This window comes from Cottoperca gobio, chromosome 13 (genome assembly GCF_900634415.1).
Source record: "Cottoperca gobio chromosome 13, fCotGob3.1, whole genome shotgun sequence".
Lineage (NCBI taxonomy): Eukaryota > Metazoa > Chordata > Actinopteri > Perciformes > Bovichtidae > Cottoperca > Cottoperca gobio.
This window is the reverse complement of record NC_041367.1, coordinates 2,919,844-2,931,690: the sequence shown is the minus strand read 5'-3', so window position 1 is coordinate 2,931,690 and position 11,847 is coordinate 2,919,844. Positions and strand designations below refer to the sequence as shown.

General features: G+C 48.0%; 1 protein-coding gene across 14 annotated transcripts in view; it reads left to right on the top strand.

Annotated features, from left to right (window-relative positions):
* mecom (MDS1 and EVI1 complex locus) overlaps positions 1 to 5,744 on the top strand; it is a 131,990-nt gene extending 126,246 nt beyond the window's left edge. For all 14 annotated transcript variants that reach the window (XM_029445577.1, XM_029445572.1, XM_029445570.1 and 11 more), the window contains 5 exons: positions 662 to 831; positions 1,321 to 1,465; positions 3,199 to 3,444; positions 3,549 to 3,735; positions 3,827 to 5,744. In XM_029445577.1, coding sequence (XP_029301437.1) covers positions 662 to 831; positions 1,321 to 1,465; positions 3,199 to 3,444; positions 3,549 to 3,735; positions 3,827 to 3,961 — 883 coding nt within the window. In that variant the 3' untranslated portion in view covers positions 3,962 to 5,744. The remainder of the gene's footprint in view (positions 1 to 661; positions 832 to 1,320; positions 1,466 to 3,198; positions 3,445 to 3,548; positions 3,736 to 3,826) is intronic.
* The last annotated feature ends 6,103 nt before the right edge of the window (positions 5,745 to 11,847 follow it).

The window sequence follows — 11,847 nt, the reverse complement described above, 5'->3', positions numbered from 1 at the left end:
TAAGCCCTGGCTCGCTCTGCTCTGCTTTGTAGTTACTAAGGTAGTGGAATGTTGGCCCAAAGCTTGGAGGGGGCCTGCTGACCACAGGGGAGAGACAAAGAGAGACGCAGGCCTCTGCTGCCCCAGCCTGATAGCCTGCACTCCACACGCTGGCATGCCATTTAAAGATCACCGCTGTATTGTAATTCTTTTTTTTCTGGAGATAACCGGGTGGGGGGGTTCCTGAGGGACAGCCAATTGAGCAAGCTAATTCCACCAGAAGAAAAGATGTAATCTTCTCGTATAATTTTGCATGAAGAAACTTGGCAAGAGGTCCTAATTTTGCTCGGCTACAACCAAATCTGTTGCGTGCTTATTCTGTGAGGGAAGAATGCAATTTTATTGCGCTGGCTGGAGATAAGAGGCAGAGCTGTTTCACCTTAAACAAGCTCCTCCATCATGTCTGGGACTGTGTGTGTGTCTGTGTGTGTGTGTGTGTCTGTGGGTGTGTGTGTGTGTGTGTGTCCCACATTATGTATCCAATTATGTTTCCCACAGAACAAACCGGTTCCTGATTCATTATGCAGTACAGTTGCACTTATGACCAGCAGCTTCTTGTGTATTTTGCTGTTTCTGTCATCTGATAATTGCTTTAAGTGACAGGCCTCCACTTTTCCTGCAGGTGTAAATACTGCGACCGCTCCTTCAGCATCTCCTCCAACCTGCAACGCCACATTCGCAACATCCACAACAAGGAAAAGCCCTTCAAGTGCCACTTGTGCGATCGCTGCTTCGGTCAGCAGACCAACCTGGACCGTCACCTCAAGAAGCACGAGAATGGAAACCTGTCAGGTGAGAACTCTCGAATACATTTCAGTGTGGAAAGATAATGATATAATAAATGTATCGGGGTCATCAGAGAATATGAGAGGGCAAAACATTGCATTTATAAATCCTGCTGCTGAACAGTACGACACATACTCACTTTTAAACGTGTCATCTCTGCAACGGCACAAATATGTCTTGAATGAGCTGCAGCAGCACAGCTCATGGGTTTAAAAGGTTGCATCACTCTGACTCAGCAGAACCAGCAGTGACACTCTGCCAGCAGCCGGCAGCAACAGTCACAATGTTCCCCAAGCGCTCGCTGTGCACCATCACACAGTGTGTTCCCCAACACCAAGATAAGAGCCCGGACATGTTACAACAATAAAACACTTTGTCGCTGAAACCTCAAACACATGTAGGAGCTCCATCTTTAAAAGAAATGCATTTTGTGCACACGATGTGTTCTAATGTTGAAATATCAGAACCAGAACTGAATTGTTTTCCTTCCTGCAGGCACTGCAATGTCGTCCCCGCGGTCTGAACAGGACGGGGGCAGTGCCATATTGGATGACAAAGAAGACTCTTATTTCAATGAAATAAGAAATTTCATCAGCAACACGGGCCAGAGCCAGACATCACCGGACCCGTCTGAGGAAGGGTAAGCACAGTGTTCTGAGTGTTGACCCTCGGCAGCAGGGACAAATGAAGCCTCCTGACAAAGTCCCCGGTCGCCATTACTGCATGTTGAACTCTTGCATTAATTGCGGCTCCATTAAGCTCGCCGGACTTGGAAAGGTATGAATAATGAGTCAGCTGCTATCGGCCCACTTTAGACTCGCATTGTCAAACCACCCAGCCAGACCTCGTTAATGATGACATCATGCTCCGACGTCTGGAAGAGAGAGCAATCATCTGCGATGACGTTTAAGATAAAGGCAGGTTTTGGAAACGCGCAGGAGCTCCTTATATCAGTGACCTTTCGGACACACGTACGAGCAGATATCTGTGCGCAGCTACGTCTAAGCATTATGCAAATACATTCTTGGAGCTGTGATCAGGTCCGATAGCAGTCGAGAGGTCCGCTCGGGTCTCGGAGTTTGTTTTCATGTGCTGGTGTGATCACGGGGCAGATTGTGAGTGCGGATAGAGATCTCACAGACTGGTGTATGATTGTGCAGAGAGAGAGAGCGTCGGAGGGCCGGGAGGAGAGGAGCAGGAGGGGGAGCGCAGCAGTTAGCCCGCCACATCTGGAACCAACATGTCTGCCTACAGGAAGAGGGTAGAGGGGGTGGGGTCAAAGGGTCGGCCCGTGTTTCCTTTCAAAGTGCTGTGCTCCTGACTACTTCTGATAGATACTTTATCCTCAGCAAATTACCACGTTTGAAAGCGTAATTAGCGAATCTGTTTTCTTAATCACAGCGCTCGAGCTCTCTCTTCTGGAGTCTCAGCCCTGCGCGCTCGACACGGCACGAAGACCACGCCACCTTGTCAACCTCAAACTCCCCATCCCAGCGGGAGCTCTGCCGAAAGCACAATATTATCAGCTGCTGATTAAAGCGGGGGAACGATGTAGATACTGTATGTGCTCACATGTAATCTGTAATAATTCCCTCTTACAGTCACTGCACGCTCACATGCGTCACTTTGAGATCCAGTGCAGGTATCCTGTTTGTAAGCATCCTACTATTATGTGCTTGATGTGTTTTGTTTCCTATCTATCTAACTTCTCCGCGTCCAGTTCCCAGTCCTCGTCTCTGAATCCTTTGTGCGAGAAATGGCATTTTTGGGAGCTGACGAAAGACGTCCCAGAGTGTAATTAGTGAATCAGTCTAAATGTGGTTCCAGATGATTTAGCAAATGGTGGTTTCCTGTGGCGCTGAGACAGAGGGACAGATTAAGACTCAGGCAGTTTGGATAGCTCGCCCCTCTCTCCCTCCGCTGGGATACAGGAATGGGCCGGTTGGCAACGCTCTCATAACTCTCCCAACAAATGGGGCTGTCAGCTAAATATTTTGCCTATTAGATGAACACAAGATAGTAGAGAAAATAAACAAGCAGAGAGGCGAAGCACTCACAGCTAAGTGCTGCAACCATCAACCCGGTGCTGATGTGCCCAAAGGGGCTCCAGGCCAGAGGCTCGATGACAAACAGGATTCCGGCTCTCTGGATCCCAGACGCCTGGTCCGGCCTCACATCCACCGCTCTGCTCTGGAGCCCACCGCTCCATTGTTTTTGTATGTGAGGAGGAAGGCTTCTCACGAGAACGTTTAGGAACAGGACAAAGGAGAACAGCCCGTGTAGAGTTTTCACTTCAGTGTCGTGTTCTTTATGTTAATTATATATTCTATCTGATCGAGCTGTTTGGATCTAATCAACGTCCCTGGTCTGCAGGTTAAACGGCGTTCCATTTGAAGAAGAGAAGCCGCTGATGGCCAGCCACGGGTCACGTGACCTGGAAGACGAGGAAGCGGAGGAGCTCGGTGCTGATGAAGAAGAAGGGGAAGAGCCTAGCAACATCCCCGGGAAACAGGAAGAAGAGGCGCTTCCCAGCAGCCTCGGCGACGACGTCATACAGGACGAGATGGACTTCAGTGGACCCAACGACTTAAACCTCAGCTGCAAAACGTCTCCTCGCAGGTGAAGACCATAACACACTCACACATCACTTTACATTGTGTCCAAGGACGAAGTCAAAGGTATCTTCAAATGTCCTGACTTTAAACGTTCTGCTCGACCTCCAGGTTTAAGGATGAGGAGGAGCAGAGCGGCTACTCAGCCTTGGATCATATTCGTCACTTTTCGGACATGCGCAAGCTGGAGGAGAGCGAGCTGAGTGACGGAGATGGAGATGAGGACGATGGATCGTTTGGCTCCCCCTCTCTCACCGACGCGGTCAAACAGCCGCTCTTTAGGAAATCGAAGTCTCAGGTAACGTTGACAGTTTGCATGACCCGTCTACCTACACGATGCACCTTCAAGCATAGTAGTTACATATGTTCCTCCTCTCCCTCCCCCTCAGGCGTACGCCATGATGCTGTCTCTGGCTGAGAAGGACTCTCTCCACCCAGCCTCCCACACCCCGGCCACCATGTGGCACAATCTGGCACGGGCTGCTGCTGAATCCAGTGCCATCCAGTCTCTCAGCCACGTATGATGACACCCCCTTAGCGCTTTCCTTTCACCTTTCAACCCCCAAAACCTGACCTTTGGCACTGGGAGCCCATTGCAGGGGCGGTGTGCAGTGGCCCCCTGATCGTCCACAGAGTGACTGCTGAGCAGAACCACGGCCCATCTGACTGCTGAGCGGAGCGCCTCACACACAAAGCAGGGTCACTGTCCACGCAGAACCCAGCCCCCCCCCCCCAAAAAAAAAACCCCTCCAACAGATAGAGAACAAAACGTCCCTCTGAGACCTTCAAATTGAGTTCTTGCATTAACACCAACCAGGATGATGATTGTGAAAATAATAATAAGTAATAATAGCTGTATTTATTCTGCTGAAGTTCTATGTTTTGCACAGCAAAGGCAGCTGGTGGACACGAAGATGTGCGGACGCATCATTGCCAAGACTGCACATAGAAAGCAAGGAGAACATGGTCGTGTCTCTAAGACTCGTGTGTTTCACTCGTGCGTAAAGCGTAAGAGCCCTGGCTCATCTGACAAAAGTATCATTAAAAATATATTACAAGAATTCCCTTTTAACCTCCAGAGATCCACAGGTGCTTCTCGTAAAGACATGTACGGGATGATATATAAAAAAAAAAAAAAAGGATGGGTGGGGTTAGCAGCCTCAGTTCACATGAAAAGCGCTCCATGTAAGGACGGCGCTAGCAGCGCTTTAATATCACTGAAGTCACTGAAGAACAAATAAAAAAGTAATTGTTAAACTGAAATCAGGCCAGTTTCCCATCTGCGTTTTCATAGCTGCGTGTGTCTGCACAATCATAGCACTGTACACGAGCGTCTACCAACTGTCCTCCACTGCACTCCATCCCGCCCGCCTGCGCTATCTGTGAAAGGATATAAATAGATTGTCTTTTTAGTGGAAGAGAAGAAAACACAATGTTTTTTTTACTGAAATAAGTAGCCAGTGCTGAAGTTAATTGTTGTTCTGTAAAGGGCATATGTCTTTTTCCAAAACCCTTGAATCCATCCTAGTCAGCCAACAATACCACTAAATAGCCTGAATGCTAGTCGTTAGCTACTCCATGCTCGTGTGTCTTTCATTTTTAGACAATCATGATTTCGTTTTTCATTCTTTTTTGTTGGTGTTGTTGTTGTTATTTGCTGTTGTATGTTGAGAATTGTATTTATTTCTTGGCAAACTGTAGTTTGTTTACTGAATAGCACTGCTCTTAGCCCAGGTGACTGGGGGGGTGGGGGGGGGGATTCTCACCTGGGCCGATCCCAGAGTCCGCTGGGGTTTGTAGATTACATTTGAGTGCCGGATAGTATTAAAACATACAATTCACTCCTTATTCTTCTAATGAAACCGGTCGATGAATAGATATTACTTAGGGGTTTTTTTTTCTATGACAATTTAATGATTCAATTGTAAAAAATGAAAAACATTATAAAGAATGAATAATTAAAAAAAGAAGCCAGGTATAATTTCTTCATAAACGCATGATTGGTCTGGTAAGATCTGTATCTGACATTTTCTACGGTTGTCTGCAAGCTTGTGTGACGTTCGGTTCATGTTAATCCCTTGTGCCAAACTTATGATAAATAACAGATTACTTTCATTTATTCTCCCGTTTTGAGGGACCAGATTTTTTTTTTTCGTTTGTTTTTGTCGTTGTTTGTTTATAATCGATTTTAAAAAGTAATCAGCAAGTTGAGGTACTTTTGTTTTAATGCTTTCTACAATGTAACTGTTATGCATTTCAATTCAATACTGTGGGAGGAACAACTAAGAAATAAAGGACTACAATGTGGATTGACACGTCTTCCATTCTCTCTTTATTTCTTTTTACTCCCCTCTTTGTCTCCCACTTCCCTCACACCTCCCCGACCCATACGGTCCTTCTGGCTGCCCATCATTTGGGCCCAAACTGAGATTTATACGAAGACGTGAGTCAGAAAACCACCTGGCGCTTTCTTCTGGCGCTCCCATGGCCTCCGAGAGCGAGCGAGAGCCTGAACTCTGCTCCTCTTTTTTTCTCCAGGCGTTGGCTCGCATAGAAGAGAGGGAAGCAGAGAAAAGGCTGCGGAGGGCTTGAATGTGGTAGTGGGAGCGGAGGCAGGAATGTGTCCTCTTTATTTGTGTCCGTTTGTGGGGCATGATGGATGAGTTGGGGAGACGGGATGACCTGGCTCATCGCTCAAACGCTCAATAAGAGTCCCATCCTGCAGCAGGCCTCCCCATCCGGCACCCCCCTCTGTCACTGCTGCCAGCCAACGTGGGCGGACATTGTGGCTGGGAGGGTTGGAGGTTCAGCGGCTCCATTGTCCGGAGAGTAGCTTGGATGGGGGGGTTGGAGAATTGGGCATGACAGTGAAGATGGCTGGCGCTGACACTCCACATTTACAGTGCTCTTGGCACCCTAATGGATGGGGTGTTTTCTTAGGGCCTGTCGTCAGCCCTCGGGGCTCCATGGGGCGTCCAGCTTTGATGAGGTCATGGGGGGTCACGCAGTGTTGATGAGGTCAGCACGGGTCGTCCAGCTTTGATGAGGTCAGCTGCAGTGATGGTCGTGATGGTGCAGGCCGGGGCCGTAATGGAGTGATAATGGTGACGAGTATGCGTTTGGCCACCTGTACTATTGAGGACTCATTTATATGATTATGTGAAGTTGTCAGTAGGATTGCAGCCCCCCCCCCCCCCCCCCCTGATGATCTGTGTGTGCTAATCCACGAGACAACACACAACACAGACATAATGTGTGTCAAACTCTTCCCTCTTGTGCACATCCAGCAGAAACGGAGCGACGATGTATTTGATATGGACATCACATGTAACACGTGTCTGCACAGTGTGTGTAGTGTGTGTAGTGTGTGTAGCTAATGTACAACACGTGTTCACAGGAGGCTGTTCAGATAGAAGTAAAGTAAGTACAGGTAAGTCTGTGGGGGTATAAGTTGTGAGAGCAACGTGGTTAGTTTCACCAGCAGACTGCTCCACTGCGTCTGCTGTTTGGTGCTGGACACTTCCTGTTCGCCGGGTGTTTAGAGAGTTGTTGGTTAAAGTATCTGCGAGCGGTCGTCGGCCATAAAGCCTTTTCAAATTGCACAAAGTCATTTGATCCTTTTGCTATTGTTAGAAATGATGTTTACAGCAGCTTTAACAGCACTTCTATGTTCCCGCTTTGGTTATTATGTAAAAACTACCGGCCTGGTTTTTATGAAACTTGGTGGAAGGGTGCCGCACGGGCCGAGGAAGAACCCGTTACCGTGTGAAGAGTGTTCTTCACTTTCGTTAATAACATTGCGAGATGAGGCATGTGGCCTTGTGTATGTCCGGGCTTCATCACACTGATGTTTATGCTAATGAGCAGCCAGATGTTACCGGAAGAAATGCTCTACACAAACACAACGTGTCCGAAGCAAACAGTTCCACAAGCTTTCAACAGGAATTATTCTTCTACATCTGGGAACTAACTTGGCAGCGGGATCTTTGCCACCAGCCACGCCCCCCCTCTGCAAATCAAATTGCCCATGTAATTACATCACCTACATAAAGAACTTCCCCCAGACAAAAGTCCAAAGGCACTGCCTCTTGAAAGAACACCAAAATATTATGAATAGACTAATGTCATTGTGTGTGGGCGCTGGAGTGGTGCGAGGAGGCTACCCGGGTGAGTTTGGCCGCTTGACATTTAACTGTTGTGCGTGTGCTGGTTTGATCAGTGTTGATTAGCACATGCCAATGTCACCCATGTGTCCTCTCACACTTAATCAACACGTTGGGACGAGTTATTGCCGTCATTAACCCAAGGCTTCTCATAAAGGGCCCAGTGTGTATTGAAGTGTGGCTGGCAGGGCCCTGTGCGTGTGTGTGTGTGTGTGTGTGTGTGTGTGTGTGTGTGTGTGTGAGAGAAATCAGACAGAAGAGTGTGCATTAGTCAAATCAATCTGTTTTAGTTAAATGCAAAGTTTGCATGTGTGTGTGTGTGTGTGTGTGTGTGTGTGTGTGTAAGGCGCTGGATCCCCGAGCTGCTCTGTCCCTGCAGTGTGTGTGTGTGTGTGTGTGTGTGTGGACGGGTGGGCACACTGTGGGCAACGCTTCGTGGCGCTCGGAGCCACTCAGCTAATGGGGCAGCTGGCACAGCCTCAGAATCCATCAGGCCTCATTACAGCTCCTGTTCAGCCACCGTCCGCTTTTTTCTTTCCTCCCCTCCTTCGTTCTCTCCTCACCACACAACCCTGCCCTTCCTCTCCTCTGCCACCCCCGTTCACGCAGCCAACCTTGTGTGGCATGTAACTGCCCCCTCGCTGGAACATACATCACCCCCCCAGAGCGAGAGGCCATCACAGCTGGCAGCTCTCACACTGATTGACTTGGCACCCGTGCTGAGTCAGACGCCAGGGGAAACATTTTCGGAGAGGGAGGCCTGGATGGGTGTGGGAGTGTAGCCTTTAAGGAGGGATGAGGGGGCAGAGGGGACGGGATGGAGTGGCGCTCGCTAACAGTTGGCACAAGTGGGAAGTGTGTTTGGGTGGGGAGACTCCACAAATCATTGAGTTTTTGTTGTGTTTACAATAATGGTAACACCTCCTGTCTGTGTCCTCACTTGATGATCGCAGGCCCGTCCGACGCTCTCCTCTTCTTCTTCTCTGCTTATCTTCTTGCCCCCCCCCCCCCCCCCTCAACCAACCCCTCTTAGAAAGCAGCAGAGCTTAAGGTTGTGGTTTCATTACACTGTTTGTGTTTCTCCCTGAAGGCTACGGGTCATTAGTGTTATTGATGGATGCTCAGCACAGTCCCAGACCAGGACAGAGCAGAACAGTCGTGCACATGGTTTTAATATGACGGGTCTAATCAGGACGGGCGTGGTGGCAGAACCACTCGGAGCCTGTTATTGAAATCATCTCATGCTTTGCTCATGGAGTAGATTAGAAAGTAGCTCAGCGGCCTTTAGCTGCGTCGAGGAGTGCATACAGCAGATTAGGGTTTTAGTACTGCTGGCGCTTTTAAAACATAAAGTATTCAGTATCAGCCGATCCCAAAATCTAAACGTAATCATGTTCATTATATTACACCAGCAGTTCTTCATGTGCACTCACTTGAATCAGGTTCCTTCAGTGGCTTCATGCGTTTTTCCATATTGAGCGCCATCCAGTGGTGAATGCACTAATGTACACCTCCCTACAGATAGTTTTAACATTTCACCTCTTAAAGAAGTACTGTATATAGTTTGTAGCGCTGCACACATCCTCATGCATCCAAAGCAAAGATGTCTTCTCAGATTCAGAGTGTGGGAGAGTTCCTTGATACGTATCTTGCAGCCTTGACATTTAACATTTATTTTTCCAGCCAACAACCTAACAAATGGTGCAGGACGTGCTGAAATGAATTCCCACTCGTTCTTTTATCTGAGCCGACAGCTTTGTCAGCTGGAGTTCAAAACACTGTGGTCTTCTGGGGGATCTGGTTCAACGCAGAGGGGCACAAATGATCTCTGGGACTTGAAGCTTCGGCAGTTAAGTGATAGAATCTCTTTTGCAAAGAGTGGCTTATGCTTAATTACGGCGAAAAAGTACCCATGATGCGATCTTACCTTTTACGGGCTATTTCATCTGCAGTTTCCTGCACCCCCCCCCCTCTCTCTCTCTCCCTCTCCCTCCCGCACTACTGATGAGCCAGCATGTGTACAACAGTAGGCCCTTTTTTCCCTCCAAAAGACTTCTAGCACAAAGAGCATCTTTGTTCATGAGCTTGTAATAAAACAAAGTGGCTTTGGAAGTGCTGAGATCATTTTGAGTAAAGTAAAAATGATGTCTGAATCAGCTCCTTTTCTTCTGAGCATCTCAAATCACAGAAAGGAACGCTGCTACACACTGTGTGTGTCATGTTAGTACCACGGGACTGGAGCCACTGAGCATACGCTTCCAACAGACCTACTTCTCGATCTTACCCTTTTATATTTGGGTATGCCAGCTCTTCGTTTGTGGCACCTCTGTGTGGAGGGCTGATCCAGCGGTGGCCACCCAGAGCTCTGGGGATGGATGGCCTCTCTGCGCCTGTTTGACTGGAAACAGGTGTGTGTCATCTGAAGATGAAGGCCCGGCCGATAAACATTATTGGAGAACATCTGCTGCTTGTCACAACACAGGGCGGGCTGGAGCGGCCCCCCATCCATCAGCCACACCGGAGAGTGGGTGTTGGGGGGGGGGCTCCATCCTCAGTTAGCGGGCCCGTTCACCCATCACTCACCCCGGGGATGCTGGATATGGGGTGCATGTTTGGTCCAGGCACCTGCCTCTGCCAGCCCGCAGTCGCCTTTGGCCGAGAAAATGCTCCAGCGCACTTGAAAAATGCCTCGGGGTGAGCACGCTGTTTCTCTTACACTGACACCCCCCCACCCCCCCCCCCCACACCTTATACCACCAGTGGACCCTGCTCAGGTGCCTCTCACACCCCCACCTACTTTAGACTACTGTCAGGGAGGCAGGCATGGCCTTAATGCTTGACCCTTCTCCGGCTGATGAGAGATGCCTGGTAGTAGCCGCGCACAAAAACACACACACTTGACATATACACACACACACACACACACACACACACACACACAGGATCCCATAGGTCTCCATGACAGCTGGAGCCTCTCTCCCCCTTTCATACCTCCATACCTTCCTGCCCCCCACCATGCAACGCTGCATTCAAAGCACACAATCCAGAAACAGACGTTTAAAAGCAGGTGTCCGCAGATGTTTCTGCAGTTATGTATTTGATTCTCTTGGCAAAACACAAGCGCAGATGATCAAGACAGGAAATAAAAAGACTGGATAACAATAACAATTGAGTTTATCAATTTTACACAGACAAAATGTATTAATGTAGCACCGCTGACATACTGTAGGTATGCCAGGAGATGAGCACAGTAGGTAATGACTGCTATAACTGGCACTGACCTGAGATACAATACAAATACAGTCATTTAAATCAAATGCACATGGTGACGGATCGCAGTAGTGATGTTACTGATCTTGTATCAGAAGAAATATGTCTAACATTGTGCAACCATAAAAAAGTTTAACAACAGTTTGATCATTTCCTATAAGACAAAGTCAGCTGCTGACTCGATACACGCAGATCTGAAAGAAGTGCAATGCTTGCAAGTTTCGCCTGCAGTATTTCACGACCAGCACGCCGCACTGCAATAAGAAAAGCCACGATCAATGCTAATAAATGCATAGTGTTTGTAATGCTAGGGAAGTCCATGAGCCGTGTGGAAATAACTTCTGGATAGATAATATCTTCATTTGTAAAAGGTGGAGGGATGATGTGAGTTTGTCATGGAGCAAAGTTCTCTCCCAATACGTCACGTTATCTGAACTCGTGATGTTTGAGATGCTTGTTCACAGTCTTTCTGCGCTCACAGGAGACTTTAATCCCCTCACCTGCCAAGGAGACGCAGTGTACTTCCCCTTTAAGAAGTCTTTCCTGCTGTAACGTTAGTCAGTTCCAAAGAAGTGAATGTTTACTTGCAACAACAATGTGTGTGTTTTCATTCTGACAGAGTACATTTGATTCATGTATTTTATCAAAGTACAATTGATTACTAATTAGCTCCAAATGAGGGGAGATTAATAACACCTGGGTTAAATTGGCCCTAATTCCAGAGCTCCTCCCTGATTGGCCACAGACGGCAGGTGACAAGGTGTACAAGCTGTTGGAAGGCAGCGAACTGGTGTGTGTTTTTCACTCGCGAGGAACATGGAGGAATGCCCGAAGCAACAAACCTGAATAAATGTGTTTGTGTTTCTCCTTCTCGTGGCCAGTCTGCATTACATTTAGTTTGTCTTCGTGCTTCCCACTCACACAACCAACAGAGTTACTTTCTTTTGGACAACGATGCAGTTTCACAAAGAATACAC